Here is a 25,595-nt window from a genome sequence, read left to right on the forward strand (position 1 = left end):
CATTCCTTACCTTATCAGTCCACCTAATTTTCAACATTCGTCTATAGCACCACATCTCAAATGCTTCGATTCTCTTCTCTTCCGGTTTTCCCACAGTCCATGTTTCACTACCATACAATGCAGTACTCCAGACTTACATCCTCAGAAATTTCTTCCTCAAATTAAGGCCGGTATTTGATATTAGTAGACTTCTCTTGGCCAGAAATGCCTTTTTTGCCATAGCGAGTCTGCTTTTGATGTCCTCCTTGCTCCGTCCGTCATTGGTTATTTTACTGCCTAGGTAGCAGAATTCCTTAACTTCGTTGACTTCGTGACCATCAATTCTGATATTAAGTGTCTCGCTGTTCTCATTTCTACTACTTCTCATTACCTTCGTCTTTCTCCAATTTACTCTCACACCATACTGTGTACTCATTAGACTGTTCATTCCGTTCAGCAGATCATTTAATTCTTCTTCACTTTCACTCAGGATAGCAATGTCATCAGCGAATCGTATCATTGATATCCTTTCACCTTGTATTTTAATTCCACTCCTGAACCTTTCTTTTATTTCCATCATTGCTTCCTCGATGTACAGATTGAAGAGTAGGGGCGAAAGGCTACAGCCTTGTCTTACACGCTTCTTAATACGAGCACTTCGTTCTTGATTGTCCACTCTTATTATTCCCTCTTGGTTGTTGTACATATTGTATATGACCCGTCTCTCCCTATAGCTTACCCCTACTTTTTTCAGAATCTCGAACAGCTTGCACCATTTTATATTGTCGAACGCTTTTTCCAGGTCGACAAATCCTTTGAAAGTTTCTTGATTTTTCTTTAGCCTTGCTTCCATTATTAGCCGTAACGTCAGAATTGCCTCTCTCGTCCCTTTACTTTTCCTAAAGCCAAACTGATCGTCACCTAGCGCATTCACAATTTTCTTTTCCATTCTTCTGTATATTATTCTTCTAAGCAGCTTCGATGCATGAGCTGTTAAGCTGATTGTGCGATAATTCTCGCACTTGTCAGCTCTTGCCGTCTTCGGAATTGTGTGGATGATGCTTTTCCGAAAGTCAGATGGTATATCGCCAGACTCATATATTCTACACACCAACGTGAATAGTCGTTTTGTTGCCACTTCCCTCAATGATTTTAGAAATTCTGATGGAATGTTATGCATCCCTTCTGCCTTATTTGACCGTAAGTCCTCCAAAGCTCTTTTAAATTCAGATTATAATACTGGATCCCCTATCTCTTCTAAATCGACTCCTGTTTCTTCTTCTATCTCATCAAACAAATCTTCACCCTCATAGAGGCTTTCAGTGTATTCTTTGCGCCTATCTGCTCTGTCGTCTGCATTTAACAGTGGAATTCCCATTGCACTCTTAATGTTACCACCGTTGCTTTTAATGTCACCAAAGGTTGTTTTGACTTTCCTGTATGCTGAGTCTGTCCTTCCGACAATCATATCTTTCTCGATGTCTTCACATTTTTCCTGCAGCCATTTCGTCTTAGCTTCCCTGCTCTTCCTATTTATTTCATTCCTCAGCGACTTGTATTTCTGTATTCCCGATTTTCCCGGAACATGTTTGTACTTCCTCCTTTCATCAATCAACTGAAGTATTTCTTCTGTTACCTATGGTTTCTTCGCAGCTACCTTCTTTGTACCTATGTTTTCCTTCCCAACTTCTGTGATGGCCCTTTTTAGAGATGTCCACTCCTCTTCAACTGTACTGCCTACTGCGCTATTCCTTATTGCTGTATCTATAGCGTTAGAGAACTTCAAACGTATCTCGTCATTCCTTAGTACTTCCGTATCCCACTTCTTTGCGTATTGATTCTTCCTGACTAATGTCTTGAACTTCAGCCTACTCTTCATCACTACTATATTGTGATCTGAGTCTATATCTGCTCCTGGGTACACCTTACAATCCAGTATCTGATTTCGGTATCTCTGTCTGACCATGATGTAATCTAATTGAAATCTTCCCGTATCTCTCGGCCTTTTCCAAGTATACCTCCTCCTCTTGTGATTCTTGAACATGGTATTCGCTATTATTAGCTGAAACTTGTTACAGAACTCAATTAGTCTTTCTCCTCTTTCATTCCTTGTCCCAAGCCCATATTCTCCTGTAACCTTTTCTTCTACTCCTTCCCCTACAACTGCATTCCAGTCGCCTATGACTATTATATTTTCGTCCCCCTTTACATACTGCATTACTCTTTCAATATCCTCATACACTTTCTCTATCTGTTCATCTTCAGCTTGCGACGTCGGCATGTACACCTGAACTATCGTTGTCGGTGTTGGTCTGCTGTCGATTCGGATTAGAACAACCTGGTCACTGAACTGTTCACAGTAACACACCCTCTGCCCTACTTTCCTATTCATAACGAATCCTACACCTGTTATACCATTTTATGGTGCTGTTGATATTACCCGATACTCACCTGACCAGAAATCCTTGTCTTCCTTCCACTTCACTTCACTTCACTGACGCCTACTGTATGTAGATTGAGTCTTTGCATTTCCGTTTTCAGATTTTCTAGTTTCCCTATCACGTTCAAGCTTCTGACATTCCACGCCCCGACTCGTAGAACGTTATCCTTTCGTTGATTATTCAATCTTTTTCTCATGGTAACCTCCCCTTGGCAGTCCCCCCCACCGGAGATCCGAATGGGGGACTATTCCGGAATCTTTTGCCAATGGAGAGATCATCATGACACTTCTTCAATTACAGGCCACATGTCCTGTGGATACACGTTACGTGTCTTTAATGCAGTGGTTTCCATTGCCTTCTGCATCCTCATGTCGTTGATCATTGCTGATTCTTCCGCCTTTAGGGGCAATTTCCCACCCCTAGGACAAGAGAGTGCCCTGAACCTGTATCCGCTCCTCCGCCCTCTTTGACAAGGCCGTTGGCAGAATGAGGCTGACTTCTTATGCCGGAAGTCTTCGGGCGCCAATGCTGATTATTTATCAAAATTTAGGCAGTGGCAGGTATCGAACCCAGGACTGAAGACGTTTTGATTATTAATCAAAGACGCTACCCCTATACCGAGGTTAGTTAGGTTTAAGTAGTTCTAAGTGACTGATGACGTCAGATGTTCAGTCACATAGTGCTCAGAGCCATTTGAACCATTTTTTTCCGAAACTCTAGCTCGTGAATTGGCGATGGATAACCTTTTCCAAAGTGAAACATGATTTGGGATTCATCGTAAAAGGTTTTGGTCCGAGAACTGGTAAGACCAGTATCAATATGAAAGGCTCTATACCAGTTACAAGCAGACTGACGATCACACTTTGGTTTTCAGGTACCGGTAATTCATACGGTTGATGAGCTAACTTACTAATATGATTCTTGGTACCAAAAATTTGGAAAGTTTTGGTGGACGGGACCAAGGAATTATGGTGTTCTGAATTGCAGTCGAACGTTTTTGTTAATATTGGATCGTACCTCAAAACTGTAGTGAGATAACTATTAATTTCATAAATGCGGTTCATTTACCATAAGAGGTATGGAATTTGGAAAGAAATGTATGCAAATATAAATACAAAGACAGTTGGCAGGTTGCTGCCCTTTAACACTTGTAATAAAACTTTCAAAAAGTTATGAAGTCTTAAAAACCAGTGTTGTGCCTCACTGCTGGAAATATTTTTCTAATACAACGGTAGCAGCGAGAATGTTCTTTTCAGATCACTGTCTCCCTGTTTGTTGACGCTGGTAGAAAGCCATTTCTCCAGACCAGCAAAAGTGCAAAATTCGTGGGAGATGACGTTTTATACTGCCTGTCTTACCACATAACAAAAGCCCTTGCCGAAAAAAATATACTACCGAAATGTAGTGAGACAGCTATGATTTAAAAGTGTGTGTTAACTGAAAACATGTGAAATGATCTAACCTTTCCCCAACAAGTTCACCAGATGTCCCTAAAAATATTTTGCACACAATAAAAGAGCAAAAATCATTTATATTAACCAAACAATGGAGGTCATGAAAAGTAGGAATGCCACAGGGTACTGTTCTGGATCTGTTGCTTTTCTTCATTTACATTAAACATAACAAATGACTAGAATAGAAATTATTTCTGCAGGCAAATGTCGTTGTGGGGCATAATATAAATGATTTAGCTTTTAGGGTAGTCAGTAACAGCAGCATGTGGCTCTTTGAGAACAAAGTGAAATGCACACAGTTTCCGACCCAGAACTCTTGTAAAAGTGAAATTATATTGTCCCAAAGTGATCAGCTAGTTAATGCAGTCGACCCAAAATACCCAGATAACTGGAAGTAGATGAAAAGTTTTCTTGGAGCCATGATGTTCAAGAACTTGTGCAGAAACTGACTGCTTCACTATAAGAATGACACCGAATCATAAAGGCTTGTTCACTTTCCTTACTGAGACTCTTCGCGCATCAAAAAGAGTTTTGAATCACCTCGGTCCCGAGAGTTCCAGAACCTGTACAGAAAATTGAAATATGGATCAACAAAACAGATTCCTTTAAATACCTAGGAGAGTGGATTACATACAATGCCAAAGAAAAGATAGCTATAGAAACCAGAGTGCACAAAATGGAAAGGGTGTTTCATATGACCAAAAACGTTTATAATAAAAAATCCTTGTCCTGGAACACGAAATTAAGACACTGCCAAACAGTGGCCAGACCTGAAGCTCTCTATGCGGCAGAAACACTTAAACTAACAAGAAATGGAGATCTTGAGAAACTAGAGAAGGTCGAAAGAAGAATTTTAAGGAAAATACTGGGAGCTAAAACAAACGATAATGCTGAATACAGATTAAGACCAAACAGAGAGCTATATCTGAAAACGGAGAAACTAACTGATGTAATGAGGAAGAGGAGACTACAGTTTTTTGGACATACATTCAGAATGGATAACAACAGACTAACCAAGCGGATATTCACATTACTCAATAGCTACAAATCCAAGCCAGCATGGTTCATAGAGACTGGAAAGGACATTGAAAATGTTGGAGTTACAATAGACACAATAGAAAACAGAACACATTTCAGAAAGGCAGTTCAAAAGGCAGAATTTCAGGAGAGAAAGAAAATAACTAGACGAAAGTGGACTCAAGAAGAAAGGGAACAACACTCTAAAAGGATGAAGGAAATTTGGAAACTGAAGAAATCTAGTACAATGAAGAGTAGCCAAAGTTGATTCATCGTACCCTCCAAATGGGTTATTCGAAAAAAAAAAAAACATCGTTTCCGCCCTTTTTATGCTCATGAAAAACACACATTGCATGTTGTACCACCATACAGCGAGACCTTCAGCAGAGGTGGTGGTCCACATTGCTGTACACACCGGTAACTAATACCCAGTTGCACGTCCTCTTGCATTGATGTATGCCTGTATTCGTCTTGGCATACTATTCACAAGTTCATCAAGGAACTGTTGATTCAGATTGTCCCACGGCGATTCGGCGTAGATCTCTCAGAGTGGTTGGTGAGTCACGTCGTCCATAAACAATACTTTTAAATCTATGCCAGGCATGTTCGATAGGGTTCATGTCTCGAGAACATGCTGGCCACTTAAGTCGAGGCATGTCGTTATCCTGAAGGAATCCATTCACAAGATGTGCACGATGGGGGCACGAATTGTCGTCCATGAAGCGGAATGCCTCACCATTACACTGGCGATGGCTGCAATGTCCGCCGGAAGATGGCATTCACGTATCGTACAGCCATTACGGCTCCTTCCATGACTACCAGCGGCGTACGTCGGCCCCACATAATGCCACCCCAAAACAGCAGGGAACCTCCACCCTGCTGCACTCGCTGGATAGTGTGTCTAAGGCGTTCAATCTGACCGGGTTACCTCCAAACACGTCTTCGACGACTGTCTGGTTGAAGACATAAGCGACACTCATCTGTGTAGAGAACGTGATGCCAATCCTGAGCGGTCCATTTTGTTTTTGGACCCATCTGTACCGCTGCCTGGTGTCGTGTTTGCAAAGATGGACCTCGCCATGGACGTCGGAAGTGAAGCTGCGCATCATTCAGTCTATTGCGCGCAGTTTGAGTCATAACACGACTTCCTGCGGCTGCACGAAAAGCATTATTGAACATCGTGGCGTTGCTGTCAGGATTCCTCCGAGCCATAATCCGTACGCAGCGGTCATCCACTGCAGTAGTAGCCCTTGGGCGGCCTGAGCGAGGCATGTCATTGCCAGTTCCTGTCTTTCTGTATTCCCTCCATGTCCGAACATGATCATCTTGGTTCACTCCGAGACGCCTGGACACCTCCTGTGTTGAGAGAGCCCTTCCTGGCACAAAGTAACAATGCGGACGCGATCGACCCGCGGTATTGACTGTCTAGGCATGGTTGAACTACAGACAACACGAGCCGTGTACCTCCTTCCTGGTGGAATGACTGGAACTGATCGGCTGTCGGATCCCCTCCATCTAATAGGCGCTGCTCATGCATGTTGCTTTACATCTTTGGGCAGGTTTAGTGACACCTCTGAACAGTCAAACGGACTGTGTCTGTGATACAATATCCACAGTCAACGTCTATCTCCAGGAGTTCTGGGAACTGGGGTGATGTAAAACTTTTTTTGATGTGTGTATTATCCACTAGGACATCTTATTTTGGGGCAACTGTTTGCACCCACCAACAATATTCTTATTTCAGAAGAGCACGTTCAGTCAGATCTCGGATGTCTGAGCGAAGACTTTGTTTAGGCTGAATGAATGCTTTCACGACCTCATGACATTGCTCCTGGTAAACTTTTCGGGATATAAGGTGGTCTACGATACTCTTCTGGTTCAAATGGCTCTGAGGTCATCAGTCCCCTAGAACTTAGAACTACTTAAACCTAACTAACCAAAGGACATCACACAGATCCATGCCCGAGGCAGCATTCGAACCTGCGACGGTAGCGATCGCGCGGTTCCAGACTGTAGCGCTTACAACCGCTCGACCACATCGGCCGGCTCGCGAAACTCTTCTGTTCGTAATGTTTCGTCCAGAACTGCACTGGACATCTTCAGAGGCGTTGCTCCTCTGCTGAGTCTTGCGGACTGCCAGTAAGACTCAACTCCTCTGAAAATGTCAAGTGCAGTTCTGGACGAAACGTTAGTAACAGAAGAGTTTCGTGGGCCACGACCTTATACCCCAAAAGGCTTGTGTAGGCTCTTGTTTAGATGTATCGGATTTCTAACTCTGCAATCCTTGTGCTTATATTTGATCACGATATTTGTTGTTGACAATATTCACTTGTTCCGTGTAAACTGCAATATTCGTTCAGTGAACACCAGATGGAATGACAACTTACACTTGGGTCACACTTCCTTAAGCACGCTCCAGAAAGGTGAACACTAACTAGCAGCTTTCATTTTCAAGAGTCCTACAGCAGACACGAAAAAAGTAATGTGTTCAACCCCAAGTAATTAAATCTAAGTCGAAAGGTTTTTTGGTGGCACACTTCTATCTCCCAGCAGTAGCTGCAGTTCGGCTTTAGAAGTCATTTAACAACTGAAAATGCTGTATTCTCCTTTCTCTGTAAGGTACTGGATGGATTAAACAAAAGGTTTCGAACGCTAGGCGTATTTTTTTATTTAACTAAGGCGTTTGATTTTGTTGATCACAAAATATTGCTGCAGAAGTAGGACCATTACGGAATACAGGGAGCAGCTCACAACTGGTTCACCTCTCACTGCAGCAAAAGGTCATTATTCGCAATGGTGATAACGGCTGCGATGTGGGGTCTGAGTGGGGTACTGTCAAGTGTTAGGTGCCCCAGGGATCAGTGGTGGGGCCACTCCTTTATTTATAAAAATGACATGCCCTGTAGTATTATGCGTAACTCTAAAATGTTTCTGTTTGCTGATGAAACTAGCTTGGTAGTAAAGGTGTCGTGTGCAAAATTGGCACTTTCAAATAGTGCAGTCCATAGGTTGTAGAAAACAAACTAAAGCTAAATCATTGTAAGACTCAGTTTTTAACAGTTTCCAACACACAATTCAACAAAACCCGACATTTGAATTTCACAGGATGGGCATGTGATTAGTGAAACTGAACAGTTGAAATTTCTAGGTGATCAGATAGATAGTAAACTGTCGTGGAAAGCCCACATTCAGGACCTTGTCCAAAGGCTTAATGCTGCCATTTTTACTATTTGAACGATATCAGAAGTGAGTGATCGTTCGACACCAAAATTAGTCTATTTTGCTTATTTTCATTCGCTTATGTCGTATGGTATTATATTTAGGGATTACTCTTCCCATTCTGAAATGATATTTTTCTCAATGGGCAGTTCGGGCAATAAGTGATATGTTTTCCAACCTCTTGTCGACACCTGTTCATTAGTCTAGGTATTTGGCATTGGTCTCTCAATATATATATATATATATATATATATATATATATATATATATATATATATATATATATATATATATATATATCTCCTTTACTGTCGTTTATTCCCAACAATTAGCAGCTTTCACTCAGTTAATACTCAGCAGTAACCCAATCCGCATTTGGATCGCATTTCCTTAACTCTTGTACTGAAAGATGTGCAGTATACTGCTGCATCCATTTTCAATAAACTAGCACAAGAATTCAAAAATCTTAGCAGTAATCACGCGCTTTCAAATTTAAACTGAAGAGTTTCTTCATGGGTCACTCCTTCTATTCTGTTGAGGAGTTCTTTGAAAAATTAAGCTGATTCTTATGATATATTGTTGATTGTGTATACTTAAAATTATGGCTTCACTTTTTTTGGGTTTATGAACATTTTATTTTATCTGTTATTACTTTTATGTTTTAATTTCATGTACCGACGGTTCTCAGTTTCGTCCTACGGAACTAAACGTGTAAATAAACAAAAATATATTGTAGGACATCAAGCTCAAAATTGACCATAAATTAAGAAATATGGGGAGCGAATATTTTTCTTAATTTGTGGCCATTTTTGAGCTTGATTTCCTGAAATATATGTTAATGACATAAACTCAATCACTTGAAAATGGCATAAAAGGCCGAAACCTTGGTCGAATTAAATAAACAATAATACAGTCAAACCGCGGTTTGTTCATTTAAAATCAGTGGGTAGCACACTGGACCGGCCATCCTGATTTAGGTTTTCCGTGATTTCCCTAGATGACTTCAGGCAAATGCCGGGATGGTTCCTTCGAAAGGGCACGGCCGACTTCCTTCCCCATCCTTCCCTAATCCGAGCTTGTGCTCCGTCTCTAATGACTTAGTTGTCGACGGGACGTTAAACACTAATCTCCTCCTCCTTCATTTAAAAACTCAGTATATGATGAAGTTTCACATATTAAGCATGTTGCAAAACATTCTATGCTTTGTGTGCTATCATTTGTCAAAACTTCGTGTCAAAATCTCAGAACGTTTATGGGTGTTCGAATATTTGCTACTGGCTTCATCACTGGAGTGCACAATCGGAAAATTAGTTTGTTACATAAAATCAATTTTGTCGAGATTGGTGATAGAGACCTCCTTCAAACTCTAAAGAAAAATTCAATCTTTCTTTCTTTATTTCGCTTACGCCATAGTCCCGCAGCGATCGCAGGGTCGGCGTGGTTACAACGGATTTGGCAGTGTTAGTGTTAGGGGTGGCCGTATGCCCTTCCTGCCGCCACCCTGTACCCCCCCCCCCCCCCCCCCCCCCGGACAGAAGCAGTGTACCTCAACCGTCTGTGTCTAGTGTAAGCCGGCCGCGGTGGTCTCGCGGTTCTAGGCGCGCAGCCCGGAACCGGGTGACTGCTACGGTCGCAGGTTCGAATCCTGCCTCGGGCATGGATGTGTGTGATGTCCCATAGTGCTCAGAGCCATTTGAACCATTTTGTCTAGTGTAAATCGTGAAATAGTGCAGATGTATGTCAAATGTCTGTGACGCGTGTAACCATGGCGGAACGTGGGGACCAGCCCAGTATTCACCTAGCGGGATGTGGAAAACCGCCTAAAAACCACATCCAGGCTGTCGTCATTAATCCGTCGGGCGGATTCGATCCGGGGCCGGCGCGCCTGCCCGAGTCCAGGAAGCAGTGCGTTAGCGCGCTCGGCTACCTTGGCGGGTTCTAAAGAAAAATTCAATATGTTAGCTAAATTTCAAATGCAGCAACATATGATGTAATATACACCAAACGTAAAACTATAACTATCCACATTTTTTATTGCGAACTTTGAAATTTCGCGCAGTGTCTTAGTTAACTGCAGAATACCACAATAAGTATGACCATTAGCGAGCGAGACGATGGACACTTCACCAGGAAGCTGACATATAAAGCTACAAGCAGAGCAAAAATCAGATTTCTTTTTACCGAATAGTTTCTGTAAAATCTTGTGAGAAATACTGCGCGTGACGTTCTACTCGTAATGGTATTGCTGCATCTTAACTAGCAGGCTAACCAGCATTGTATCTGTCCAACCATAGGCGCGCATAGCAGCTCCAAATGGTGTGGCGAATTGGTACGCAAATTACCATCTTCCTCTGTGTTCTTACGCTAAGCCATGAGCGCTGATTACGTTTATTAATTTTTTACTTCCTTTTGTTTATGAATTTTCAGTCAGCATTCTGCAAATCGTACTAACTCTTTCCATGACCAAATAGCTTTGGATTGGATGTTCTCATGGAGCCTCATAAATAAATGAATTTAAGGACATATTAGTTCAACAATCTGTTAATTGAGCTGTTCCATATAATTACAATACACTGTACTGAATAACTAACTCTCGCGGACAATGTGGGTACCAGCTAATATTAAGAGAACCACACACTGCCTATCTAACCCATGTTAATTTAGGCAAGGATTCGACCCATTTCTGAAAAAACTATTTGATGCAGCACCTTAATATTTTTACTGTATATTACATGATGCTAATAGAGTCAACTGCACTAAAATCTATTTTATCCAGTTTATAGTTTTAAAAAAAAAAATTTTTTAATTTATTAACAAAAAAATTAAGTTTTTTCTGCAGAAAATATTTTTTTTGGGAACTTCCTAATGGGGCTATATTAATGAATGTAGTCCCAGAGGTGGCTTTTTATGTTACGCAGAGTCTCTGAGAATTTCATTCATTTATCTATGATAGTTTCTGATATAACGGGGCATATGTACCGAAAATTTTAGTTTGGAAATTGACTTTAAAGAAAAAACTTTTGAAATTTGTTACTTACAGTTAATTAAAGCAGTCCTGTTGCATATGATGGCCGTTCTTTAGCCTCTAGCAGGTCTTCCAGCTTCTTCTTCACCTTCCTGGGTGTTTGTCTTGCTTTCTTGGCCATATTAGGTGCAGACCTGTCTGCATCGGCTATCCTCGTTTTATCGAAATGTTGCAGCCCAGTGATCATATTTTCACCAGCATCAATTCCCAGCTTTTTCAGTATCCAACACTTTCCAATATTACCAAAACTGAATGTAATAACAGCATCATGAACTCTTCATTGTATGCATGCCTACAAATACAGTGTTAGGAAGGCGGTTCCAAATTATGCTGTTGAAACATTCATTTGGGTTCTGTGTCTGCCCATGCAGAAAATTCCTTAGAAGGTCAAGATGAGCCAAATTTCTGAAAACAGGTTTAATTGCTGTAATAACAGCAACAGGAAGAGAATGCTGGTGAGAATAAGATTCTCCAGTTGCCTGAGCCCTATTGTATTTGCACCACGAATTTTCTCCTGATGGACACAATCCATGACATGGCTTATCATCAGCAGAGGACTTATGGAAGAATATGGCCCAAACATCTCTCTTCACTGCCTCGGGCATGGATGTGTGTGATGTCCTTAGGTTAGTTAGGTTTAAGTAGTTCTAAGTTCTAGGGGACTGATGACCACAGATGTTAAGACCCATAGTGCTCAGAGCCATTTTTTTCTTTATTTCTCCTAATTGTCTGCCCATAGTATACCTGCAAGTTTTCTATAACAATTGCTCAGATTCACACGTGAACAAAACTAACCGCGTGTTTGAAAGCGTGTTGTTTACAAACAGCAGAAACAAAAGAATACCGACAGTTGCATTTCAAGAATAGCCAACACACTCGGGAGTAAAAAAGAAAAAATCCCTAACGTGCAATGTAGGGGTTATAAAGATCTAAAATATATGCAGAAAAGTGGGTGATAGAAGTCAAGGCACATCAACACACGTGGTAGGAAAATTATGTTTAAATGCTCGAAAAAAAATTTGTTCAGCAAATTCCTTTTCAGAGTACTTAAATAAAACCTTAATCTATCGAAATGTGGTGAAAACCGAAAATCGATTTTTTTCGACCTGAACCACGGTGTGGTCCCCTTAAGGCCTGTGAGCTGTGTTGGAGGCCTTTGGACGATTTACTGATGGGAGTGCGTGGCAATGCTTCCCTTCTGTTCCAGGGCCGCCCCCGATGCCGATATGGGGCAACTACGTGCAGATGCTGCTGGTCAACTACAAGCACCCGTACAAGATGCTGGACCTGATGACGCGCATCTACAAGAGCAAAGTGATCGGATTCTTCCTTGGGGAATCGCCTGCCATCGTGGCCTGTGACTACCAGTCGGTGAAGGAGGTGCTCAGCAACCCACACCTGCAGGGGCGCCCTGTCAACATCGCTCTCAAGCACCGCATGTTCAACAAGGAGCTCGGTAATCACAGGTTCATATTCCCTCTCTTCCTGCTGAAGGCAAAACTTCTCATTCATCACGTTCTGTAAATCCCATCGAGAAGAAGAATCTCTACGGATAGGTAACAAGTCGAGGTTCACAGGGTGATTGTAATTAAACTTTCAAAACTCTGTAGAAATAGCACCACTGGTTAGAATGAGTTCAAAAATAGTTCAAATGGCTCTGAGCACTATGGGACTTAACTTCTGAGTTCATCAGTCCCCTAGAACTTAGAACTACTTAAACCTAACTAACCTAAGGACATCACACACATCCATGCCTGAGGCAGGATTCGAACCTGCCACCGTAGCAGTCCCGCGGTTCCAGACTGTAGCGCCTAGAACTGCTGGGCCACTCCGGGCGGCTCAGAAAGAGTCAAATTGCATTGAGAACTAAGACATTATTCTATCAAACAGGTGGTTGGAAATAAGAAGTAAGCCGCGCGGAGTGGCCGCGCAGTTTGAGACGTTATGTCACGGACTACGCGGCCCCTTCCGTCGGAGGTTCGAGTCCTCCCTCGGGCATGGGTGTGTGTGTTGTTCTTAGCATAAGTTAGTTTAAGTAGTGTGTAAGTCTAGGGACCGATGACCTAAGCAGTTTGGTCCCTTAGGAATTAACACACATTTGAACAAATAAGCAGTAACAATTGTCTCACTGAATCATTAGTTGGTAGTTTAATAAAAACACCCACAATAACTAAATATCAATCATCTTTCGTCATTTTAAAAATGAAAGGGTCCAACGAAAATCCATTGTTGACAATGGTGGAGCGAGTGGAGGAGGGGGAGGGGGGGCATACTAGCTAACATCTGATTGCACTGGAGCGTACTGATTTTAGAAAGATCGGGAAGCACTGCCTTAGTGTGACTGGACAATGTATGTTTGCAAATGTGGTGTACGTTTTTCCACTTTTCAGTGCATTAGGTGTTCAGAGTATATTATTCTAAAATTTACGTTTCTCTTTCACACTTATGCTGAATGACAGTCATTGAAGATCAACTGACATACACTCCTGGAAATGGAAAAAAATTGACACCGGTGTGTCAGACCCACCATACTTGCTCCGGACACTGCGAGAGGGCTGTACAAGCAATGATCACACGCACGGCACAGCGGACACACCAGGAACCGCGGTGTTGGCCGTCGAATGGCGCTAGCTGCGCAGCATTTGTGCACCGCCGCCGTCAGTGTCAGCCAGTTTGCCGTGGCATACGGAGCTCCATCGCAGTCTTTAACACTGGTAGCATGCCGCGACAGCGTGGACGTGAACCGTATGTGCAGTTGACGGACTTTGAGCGAGGGCGTATAGTGGGCATGCGGGAGGCCGGGTGGACGTACCGCCGAATTGCTCAACACGTGGGGCGTGAGGTCTCCACAGTACATCGATGTTGTCGCCAGTGGTCGGCGGAAGGTGCACGTGCCCGTCGACCTGGGACCGGACCGCAGCGACGCACGGATGCACGCCAAGACCGTAGGATCCTACGCAGTGCCGTAGGGGACCGCACCGCCACTTCCCAGCAAATTAGGGACACTGTTGCTCCTGGGGTATCGGCGAGGACCATTCGCAACCGTCTCCATGAAGCTGGGCTACGGTCCCGCACACCGTTAGGCCGTCTTCCGCTCACGCCCCAACATCGTGCAGCCCGCCTCCAGTGGTGTCGCGACAGGCGTGAATGGAGGGGCGAATGGAGACGTGTCGTCTTCAGCGATGAGAGTCGCTTCTGCCTTGGTGCCAATGATGGTCGTATGCGTGTTTGGCGCCGTGCAGGTGAGCGCCACAATCAGTACTGCATACGACCGAGGCACACAGGGCCAACACCCGGCATTATGGTGTGGGGAGCGATCTCCTACACTGGCTGTACACCACTGGTGATCGTCGAGGGGACACTGAATACTGCACGGTACATCCAAACCGTCATCGAATCCATCGTTCTACCATTCCTAGACCGGCAAGGGAACTTGCTGTTCCAACAGGACAATGCACGTCCGCATGTATCCCGTGCCACCCAACGTGCTCTAGAAGGTGTAAGTCAACTACCCTGGCCCGCATGTTCACCGGATCTGACGTCCCCGGATTACTTTCTGTGGGGAAAGTTGAAGGATATTTGCTATCGTGATCCGCCAGACAACATGTGACAGCGCATTGTCAATGCATGTGCGAACATTACGGAAGGCGAACTACTCGCTGTTGAGAGGAATGTCGTTACACGTATTGCCAAATGCTTTGAGGTTGACCGACATCATTTTGAGCATTTATTGCATTAATGTGGTATTTACAGGTAATCACGCTGTAACAACATTCGTTCTCAGAAATGATAAGTTCGCAAAGGTTCATGTGTCACACTGGAACAACTGAAACAAAATTTCCAAACGTACCTACGTTCTGTATTTTAATTTGAAAAACCTACCTGTTACCAACTGTTCGTCTAAAATTGTGAGCCATATGGATGTGACTGTTACAGCGCCATCTATCACAAACCGAAAAAAGTGGTCCAACTAAAACATTCGTATTTCCTTACGTACTACACGAATATGTAATAAAAATGGGGTTCCTATTTTAAAAAAGGTTTATAGTAAAAATCCCGGCAAGTTCTTGAGCGATTTACTTCAAATTTTATAGAATACTCTAGCAAAAGTTCGAATGGGCATAGACTATATATTTTTAAATATATATCCTATGTAAGTATAAATATATTGTATAAACGGGAAAGGTTGTTAGCAAAAATCTCGAAAAGTTCTTGTCCAGTTTACTTCAAAATTTTTGCGCAGTACTGTGGTAAAAATTCGGATGTACATAGAAAACTCTTCTATGTATGGGGTGATTCACGAAGATATGCAAATATTTTTGTAAGTTATTGTACAAGTAAAACTAAAGAAAAAAGTTCATATAAACATATGTCCGCAAATGTTTGGTTACGGAGTTACGGCTAATAAAAGATTCTGCCTGAAATTTAGCAACTTCGCTAATATGAAGCCATCGCAAAACTGTACGACGTTAAAGTAAAGCACGATTTCCATTTCCGTGCGGCTCCCCCCGTCGGAGGTTCGAGTCCTCCCTTGGGCATGTGTGTGTTTGTGTTGTCCTTAGTGTAAGCTAGTTTAAGTTAGATTAAGTAGTGCGCAAGCTTAGACACCGATGACCTCTGCAGTTTGGTCCCATAAGACCTAACCACGATCCCCATTTTTTTGCTCTTATTGGTCTGGTGAATCTAATAAAACATGTCCCAGACGTGTATCTGCAGTAGTTTTCCAGAACATCCAGAGAAGTAAAGATTATTATACAAGTAAATTAGTTTACTTTCCATTAAGAATGTAGAAACGTTTATGCCATTGTTTGCAACCGTTAGTGAGTCGTTTCAGTCGTTTCCTAACCTTGAAACGAGTTGGTTTTATGTATTGTTCACTGAAAGAACATAATACGAGAGTGAGTCAAATGAAACGGCGATTGTAATACCAAATCGAAATTTCGCGCCGTTATCCTATAAGTTGGTAAGCATGCTACAAAGAGAGGGCAGAATGGCCTGTAGGTGGCAACATAGTGCAGATGCACACATATCGTCGCAGTATCAGTATAAAGATGGCCGCCCCACTTGCGACTTGCACCAGGGAAGAACAGCGTTCTGTTATTCGGTTTTTGCGTAGTGAAGGTGTGAAACCTATTGAAATTCATCGACGAATGAAGGTTCAGTACGGTGATGCATGTTTGTCACAGCAGCAAGTCTACGAATGGAGTAGGAAGTTCGCAAATGGTGTGACTTCAGTGGAAGATGCTCCTCGTCCAGGTCAGGCACAACGAGTTGTGACTCCACAGAACATTGCAGCAGTTGAAGCCATAGTGAAGGAAAACCGCTGAGTGACACTGAATGACACTGCAGCATGTTTACAGATTAGTCATGGGTCAGCACACCACATTGTGCATGATGTGCTCCAGTTTCACAAAGTGTCTGCAAGATGGGTGCTATAGCAGCTGACTCCTGAAATGAGAGAGCGACGTGTAGGGCTTGCGGACACTTAGTGAAGAACTTCTTCGGCGCTTTGAACGAGAAGGTGATGGCTTCCATGCAAGAGTCGTGGTTGGGGACGAAACCTGGGTTCACTTCCACCAACCGGAAACGTAAAGAACGAGCAAGGAATGGCGCCGTTCCCCAACACCAAAACCAAAGAAGTTTCTACCAGAACCATCAGCAGAGAAGGTTATGCTGACTCTTTTGGGACGAAAAGGGCGTCATTTTGGAGCATTACATGCCTAGAGGGAGCACTGTCACCAGTGCATCATACACAGATCTCCTAAAAAATCATCTTCGGCCTGCAATCAAATCAATGTGACGTGGATTGCTGTCAGCAGGTATCCTTTTGCAACATGACAATGCAAGGCCCCACACTGCCCGTACAACAGTTGCAACAATCACATACCTGCATTTGGAGTGTCTTCCTCTCCCACCGTACTCAACAGACCTTGCCCCAAGTGGTTTCCATATGTTTGGACCACTCAAGAATGTTGTAGGTGGCAGAAGAGCCAACACCTTGTTACTAGAGGAGGCCGAAATGCACGCGTTTTAGCTCACGCAGGCTGGCGTGAGGAGGGAAGGACTATACTGACGTGATGTCTGGAACATGACAACGAATTAGAATTTAGAGAGCTGACGTAATGGGTTTCATACTTAACTTTAATCCATTAATGATGAACGTCGCTCTTGACGGTACATGATTCACAATATCAATATCAATAGTAACTGAATATGGCGCCTTGCTAGGTCGTAGCAAATGACGTAGCTGAAGGCTGTGCTAAAATGTCGTCTCTGCAAATGAGAGCGTAAGTAGTCAGTGAACCACTGCTAGCAAAGTCGGCTGTACAACTGGGGCGAGTGCTAGGAAGTCTCTCTCTAGACCTGCCGTGTGGCGGCGCTCGGTCTGCAATCACTGATAGTGGCGACACGCGGGTCCGACGTATACTAACGGACCGCGGCCGATTTAAAGGCTACCACCTAGAAAGTGTGGTGTCTGTCAGTGACACCACAAAAGACGCAATGGGAGAGAAGAAGTTCCGTTCTGATGAAGAGGTACTCTACGCGGTGCATGAGTGGTTGCGTGGACTACCACAAGAATTTTTTTCAAAAGGAATTTATGCACTTTGTAAGCGCTGGAGGACTTGCAATGAGCGTGGGGGGGGGGCGGATTATGTTGAAAAGTGATACAGCTTTGTACCACATCTGCACAATAAATAATATTTAAAAAAAATATTTAAGATTTTCATTTGACTCACCCTCTTAACAACAGTATATTTAAGTGAAACCACATAGTAACTGTTGTAGTTTGTAGATTATTTATGAAATTGGGATGCCTTTCAAATTTACGACAGAGGAATACGCCGATATGGTGTTTATTTATGGCAAATCTGATGGTAAAGCTACGGCTGCAGTTAGCGAATATCGCGTACGTTATCCAACTCGGAGGAGAATGCACGAACCATTAGTGGAGTATTTCGAATGTTATGGCAGACAGGTTCTCTACCTAGCGTTCATAATCAGTACGAGCGCTCGATACGTGGAGACGATGATGAGGATGTTACCGATGTTGTTCAGCGTAACGTAGCCCGGAAACCAGTATACGGCGTATCTCTCAACGATTAGGCATTTCACAATCTAAGGTATGGCGTACAACTTCTGTTGAAAACTTTGTGCAGTTGCCTGGAATTTAAAAAAAAAAAAAAACAAATTGGGCCAAGTAGTCAATAAATTTTACGAAATTACGTCTTTGCTTCTCTGAATGTTCTGGAAAACTACGGCAGACACACGTCTGGGACCTGTATTATTAGAATAGCCATGTCAATAACAACAAAATAAATGGAATATGTGCTTTACTTTAACCTCGTACAGTTTTGCGATGGCTTCATATTAGCGACGTTGCTAAATCTCAGGCGAAATCTTTTATTAGCCGTAACTCCGTAATTAAAATTTGCGGACCTGTGTTATTATGAACTTTTTTCTTTAGTTTTGCATGTAGAATAACATGTTGAATTATTTGCGTATCTTCGTGAATCATCCTGTATATGGTATATACGTAATTATCTATAAGTTATATAAAAACATCGAAATGTTCCAGGTGATATACTTCAGTTCCTTGCAAAATAATATGGTAAATATCCAGAAAGCCACAGGCTGTATACTTCTAATAGATCCACATATGCAGACAAACAAATGATTACAATGTCAGAAAAATTGGATTATTTCTTCAAGAGAAAGAGCTTCACAAATTGAGCAAGTCAATAACGCATTGGTCCAACTCTGACCCAGGCGATATACTTCGTTCCTTGCAAAATAATCTAATAAATATTCAGAAAGCCACAGTCTATATACTTCTACCCCCCCCCCCTTCCCCATGAACCATGGACCTTGTCGTTGGTGGGAGGCTTGCGTGCCTCAACGATACAGATAGCCGTACCGTAGGTGCAACCACAACGGAGGGGTATCTGTTGAGAGGCCAGACAAACGTGTGGTTCCCGAAAAGGGGCAGCAGCCTTTTCAGTAGTTGCAGGGGCAACAGTCTGGATGATTGACTGATCTGGCCTTGTAACACTAACCAAAACGGCCTTGCTGTGCTGGTACTGCGAACGGCTGAAAGCAAGAGGAAACTACAGCCGTAATTTTTCCCAAGGGCATGCAGCTTTACTGTATGATTAAATGATGATGGTGTCCTCTTGCGTAAAATATACCGGAGGTAAAATAGTCCCCCATTCGAATCTCCGTGCCGGGACTACTCAAGAGGATGTCGTTATCAGGAGGAAGAAAACTGGCGATCTATGGATCGGAGCGTGGAACGTCAGATCCCTTAATCGAAATAGATTAGAAAATTTAAAAAGGGAAATGGGTAGGTTAGAGTTAGATATAGTGGGAATTAGTGAAGTTCGGTGGCAGAAGGAACAAGACTTTTGGGTTATAAATACAAAATCAAATAGGGGTAGTGCAGGAGTAGCTTTAATAGTGAATAGGAAAATAGGAGTGCGGGTAAGCTACTACAAACAGCATAGTGAATGCATTATTGTGGCCAAGACAGACACGAAGCCAACGCCTACTACAGTAGTACAAGTTTATATGCCAACTAGCCCTGCGGATGATGAAGAAATTGATGGAATGTATGATGAGATAAAAGAAGTTATTCAGGTAGTGAAGGGAGGCGACAATTTAATAGTCATGGGTGACTGGAATATTACAGTAGGAAAAGGAAGAGAAGGAAACGTAGTAGGTGAATATGGATTGGGGGGAAGAAATGAAAGAGGAAGCTGCCTGGTAGAATTTTGCACAGAGCATAACTTAATCATAGCTAACACTTGGTTCAAGAATCATGAAAGAGGGTTGTACACACGGAAGAACCCTGGAGATACTAAAAGGTATCAGATAGATTATATAATGGTAAGACAGAGATTTAGGAACCAGGTTTTAAATTGTAAGACATTTCCACGGGCAGATGTGGACTCTGACCACAATCTATTGGTTATGAACTGTAGATTAAAACGGAAGAAACTGCAAAAAGGTGGGAATTTAAGGAGATGGAACCTGGATAAACTGAAAGAACCAGAGGTTGCACAGAGTTTCAGGGAGTGCACAAGGGAACAATTGACAGGAATGGGGGAAAGAAATACAGCAGAAGAAGAATGGGTAGCTTTGAGGGATGAAGTAGTGAAGGCCGCAGAGGATCAAGTAGGTAAAAAGACCAGGGCTAGTAGCAGTCCATGGGTAACAGAAGAGGTACTGAAATTAATTGATGAAAGGAGAAAATACAAAAATGCAATAAATGAAGCAGGCTAAAAGGAATACAAACGTCTCAAAAATGAGATCGACAGGAAGTGCAATATGGCTAAGCAGGGATGGCTAGAGGACAAATGTCAGGATGTAGAGGCTTATCTCACTAGGGGTAAGATATATACTGCCTACAGGAAAATTAAAGAGACCTTTGGAGAAAAGAGAACAACTTGTATGAATATCAAGAGCTCAGACGGAAACCCAGTTCTAAGCAATGAAGGGAAAGCAGAAAGGTGGAAGGAGTATATAGAGGATCTATACAGGGGCGATGTTATTGAGGTCAATATTATGGAAATGGAGGAGGATATAGATGAATATGAAATGGGAGATACGATACTCCGCAAAGAGTTCGACAGAGCACTGAAACGTGTATTTCGTCGAAACAAGGCCCCGGGAGTAGACAACATTCCATTAGAACTACTGACAGCCTTGGGAGAGTCCTGACAAAACTCTACCATCTGGTGAGCAAGATGTGTGAGACACGCGAAATTCCCTCAGATTTCAAGAAGAATATAATAATTCCAATCCCAAAGAAAGCAGGTGTTGACAGATGTGAAAATTACCGAACAATCAGTTTAATAAGCCACAGCTGCAAAATACTAACACGAATTCTTTACAGACGAATGGAAAAATTGCTAGAAGCCGACCTCGGGGAAGATCAATTTGGATTCCGTAGAAATGTTGGACCACGTGAGGCAATACTGACCCTACGACTTATCTTAGAAGAAAGATTAAGGAAAGGCAGACCTAAGTTTCTAGCATTTGTAGACTTAGAGAAAGCTTTTGAAAATATTGACTGGAATACTCTCTTTCAAATTCTGAAGGTGGCAGGGATAAAATACAAAGAGGGAAAGGCTATTTACAATTTGTACAGAAACCAGATGGCAGTTATAAGAGCCGAGGGACATGAAAGGGAAGCAATGGTTGGGAAAGGAGTGAGGCAGGGTTGTAGCCTCTCCCCGATGCTATTCAATCTGTATATTGAGCAAGCAATAAAGGAAACAAAAGAAAAGTTCAAAGTAGGTATTAAAATCCATGGAGAAGAAATTAAAACTTTGAGGTTCGTCGATGACATTGTAATTCTGTCAGAGACGGCAAAGGACTTGGAAGAGTAGTTGAACGGAATGGACAGTGTCTTGAAAGGCGGGATATAATATGAACATCAACAAAAGCAAAACAAGGATATTGGAATGCAGTCGAATTAAGTCGGGTGATGCTGAGGGAATTAGATTAGGAAATGAGACACTGAAAGTAGTAAAGGAGTTTTGCTATTTGGGGAGCAAAATAACTGATGATGGTCGAAGTAGAGAGGATATAAAATGTAGACTGGCAATGGCAAGGAAAGCGTTTCTGAAGAAGAGAAATTTGTTAACATCGAGTATTGATTTAAGTGTCAGGAAGTCGTTTCTGAAAGTATTCATATGGAGTGTAGCCATGTATGGAAGTGAAACATGGACGATAAATAGTTTGGACAAGAAGAGAATAGAAGCTTTCGAAATGTGGTGCTACCGAAGAATGATGAAGATTAGATGGGTAGATCACGTAACTAATGAGAAGGTATTGAATAGAATTGGGGAAGAGTTTGTGGAACAATTTGACTAGAAGAAGGGATCGGTTGGTAGGACATGTTCTGAGGCATCAAGGGATCACCAATTTAGTACTGGAGGGCAGCGTGGAGGGTAAAAATCGCAGAGGGAGACCAAGAGATGAATACACTAAGCAGATTCAGAAGGATGTAGGCTGCAGTAGGTACTGCGAGATGAAGAAGCTTGCACAGGATAGAGTAGCATTGAGAGCTGCATCAAACCAGTCTCAGGACTGAAGACCACACCAACAACAACAACATATACTTCTAATAGATGTACATATGCAGACAAACAAATGATTATAGTTTCAGAAAAAATGGGTGATTTCTTCAAGAGAAAGAGCTTCACAAATTGAGCAAGACAATAACGTTCGTCCAACTCTGACCCTTATGCAAGCAGTTATTCGGCTTGGCATTGATCGACAGTGTTGTTGGTTTTCCTTCTGAGGGATATCGTGCTACATTGTGTCCCGCTAGCGTATTAAATCGTCAAAATCCTGAGCTGGTTGAAGAGCTCCAGCCATAACGCTCAAAATATTGTCAGTTAGATAGAGATCCACGGATCTTGATAACCAAGGTAATGTTTGGCAAGCATGAAGACAAGCAGTAGAAACTCTCACCGCGTGCAGGTGGGCATTTAATTGCTGAAATGTAAGCCCAGGATGGCTTACCACGAAGGGAAACAATACGGAGCATAGAATATCGTCGATGTACCGCTGTGCCGCATGTGTGCCGCGAATGACAATCAAAGGGGTCCTTCTATTAAAAGAAATGGCACCACAGACCATCACTCCTGGTTGTTGGGCCATACGGCAGGCGATAGTTAGGGTCGTATCTCACCGCTCTCAGGGAGGTCTCCACACATGTCTTCACTGCTCATCGGGGCTCAGTTCCCAGCGGGACTCATCGTTGAAGAGAACTCCCCTACAGTGAATACAATTCCAGGCCAAAGTCGTGTCTCTCTGGGAGGTCTCCACACCCATCTTCACTGCTCATCGGGGCTCAGTTCCCAGGGGGACTCATCACTGAAGAGCACTCTCCTGCAGTGAATACGATTCCAGGCCGAAGTCGTGTCTCTCTGGGAGGTCTCCACACACGCCTTTGCTGCTCATCGGGGCTCAGTTCCCAGCGGGACACATCACTGAAGAGAACTCTCCTACAGTGAATACGATTCCAGGCCGAAGTTGGGTCTCTCTGGGAGGTCTCCACACAAGCCTTCGCTGGTCATCGGGGCTCAGTTCCCAGTGGTACTCATCGCTAAACAGAACTGTCCTATAGTGAATACGATTCCAGGTCAAAGTCATGCCTGGAAACACACCAGACAGCAGTGTGATACCAACCTGACTTTCGCTCACCATACGGCCTGAAAGTCAGTAGCGATGGTCTCTCAAGTTCCATTTCTTTTCATAGCAGGACCCTTCAGTTGTCACCCGCAGTAACCATGCAGCTCAGTGGTATGTCTACGATAAACTACATCCCGTTTTGTTACCCTGCATGGCAAGATATCATGGGCTTACATTTCAACAAGACAATGCCCAGCTGCACATGGCAAGAGCTTGTACTTGTCGTCTTCGCACTTGTCAAACAGTATCTTGACCAGCAAGATCGCCGGATCTCTCCTCAGTTGAGAATGTTTGGAGCATTATGAGCAGGGTCCTCAAGCCACCTCGGGATTTTGACGATCTAGCGCCCCAGCTGGACAGAATTTGGGACGATATCCCTCGGGAGGACATCCGGCAACTCTTTCAATCAGCGCCAAGCCGAATAACTGCTTGTTTGGGTCCAGAGGTGGATAAACGCATTACTGACTTGCTCAGTTTGTGGAACTCTTTCTCTTGAATAAGTTATCCTTTTTTTTCTGGAACTGTAATCATTTGTTTTTCAGTACATGTACATCTACCAATTTCCATCCCATTTGGATAATTCCTTCTTTAGGGGCCGTCGTTTATTGTCTTAGAGTGTATTAATAATAACGAGATTCATGTATGACTTTCACTGTCTCATTTACTAAACTGTTTCACTGAACATCACCTCATTTGAGTCAATTATATTTCTTCTTCTTCTTTCGTTGCACCCTCTTTGGGGTACGCTGGATCAGTCATTTCTTTGCGCGTTGTTCTTTTCTTAGGGCCCAGTATTTCTTCATTCTTTCTGATCTTCTTTTCCTCTCTTCTTCTGAGATGAAGGGTTTGGATTTTATGTAGACTTGTATTGTAACCTTATGTTTTCATCTTTAGTAATTAATTTAGCTGTTCGATCAATAAGTGAATTTTCTGAAATCTTTAATTCTACTAGGTCTTTCTCAGTTTCTTTAAACCAGTTGGTTTTCGTTTTGCAGTTACGGAAAAAGTCAAAGATTTGTTTGATTAATCTGTTGGAATTCATTCTGAGAAGATGACCATAAAAATTTATTCTTCTTTTTCGCGTAGTATTTGAAAGTTTTTCAATTTTCTTGTAGAGAGTTTCATTTTTGATATATGTAATCTTGTTGTCTTGAAATTTTGGTCCTATGATTTTTCTTAAAATTTTTCTTTCCTTTAGCTCAAGTTTCTCCATTTGGCATTTGAAATTTCTGTTTAGTGTTTCTGCTGCATACAGTGCTTCTGGATTAATGTAATGTGTAATTTTGGACCCCCATGAAAGGGATTTTTTGTTGTATGTATTTTTTGTTAGTTGGAAGGCCAATTCTAGTTTATTTTTTCTGGATTCCATTGCTTTGCTTTCCCCAGCATTCCAACTAATCCATTCTCCGAGATATTTGAATTCTTTTACTATTTCAATCTTCTGTTCTTGAACTTTGAGGTATTCACATGAGTGCCTGATGTTTGTCAATATCTTAGATTTTTCAAAGGAGATGTGAAGACCTATTTTAGCTGCTTGTTTCTTTAGCTCAAGGATTTGCTCCCGTGCTTCTTCCATTGTTTCAGCAAACAGGGCCATATCATCTGTAAAAGCAATGCAATTTACTTTAAGGTTCTTCTTTTTGCAACCCAGTCTTATACCACTCTTAATATTTGTGTTCCATTCTCTGACTACTTTCTCAAGCGCACAATTGAATAGCAACGGTGAGGGCCCATCCCCCTGTCGCACTACCGTTTTTATTTCAACGGGTTCCGATAACTCGCCCATAAATTTAACTTTCGAAAATGTATTTGTAAGGGTCGCTTTTATAATATTAGTTGTTTTCTTATCCAAACCCATTTCTTCCAGGACTGACAATAGAGATTCTCTATCAATCGAATCATATGCTTTTTTGAAATAACTGTAGGAGATTACGTATGTCTTTGCCCTTGATTTTTGGTATGCCATGATGTTTTTGAGGTTTAGTATTTGTTCCGAACATGATCTACCCTTTCTAAAACCTCCCTCGTATTCCCCGAGGTGCGGGTCTAATTGCTTTACTTCTGTTGCTATTCGTCTCAACTTGTTTTCAGGACACAATCGCAGTCCGTTCAAGTTACTTCCAGCTCCTTTCCCGTCTCTGATCTAATTACAATGTCATAGAAATCTCAAAGTTTTAACTTCTTGTTCCTGAAATTTACTCTTTCCAAATTTCTATGTGGTTTCTGTTACTCTTTGGTCATACAGCTTGAATAACGTTG

General features: G+C 42.4%; 1 protein-coding gene across 1 annotated transcript in view; it reads left to right on the top strand.

Moving 5' to 3' along the window:
- The window catches only part of LOC124718788 (probable cytochrome P450 304a1), a 125,287-nt gene that overhangs the window by 34,027 nt on the left and 65,665 nt on the right, over positions 1-25,595 (top strand). Inside the window, exon 2 of the mRNA XM_047244396.1 lies at positions 12,343-12,591. Coding sequence (XP_047100352.1) covers positions 12,343-12,591 — 249 coding nt within the window. The remainder of the gene's footprint in view (positions 1-12,342; positions 12,592-25,595) is intronic.

This window comes from Schistocerca piceifrons, chromosome 10, assembly GCF_021461385.2.
Source record: "Schistocerca piceifrons isolate TAMUIC-IGC-003096 chromosome 10, iqSchPice1.1, whole genome shotgun sequence".
NCBI classification, from domain to species: Eukaryota; Metazoa; Arthropoda; class Insecta; order Orthoptera; family Acrididae; genus Schistocerca; species Schistocerca piceifrons.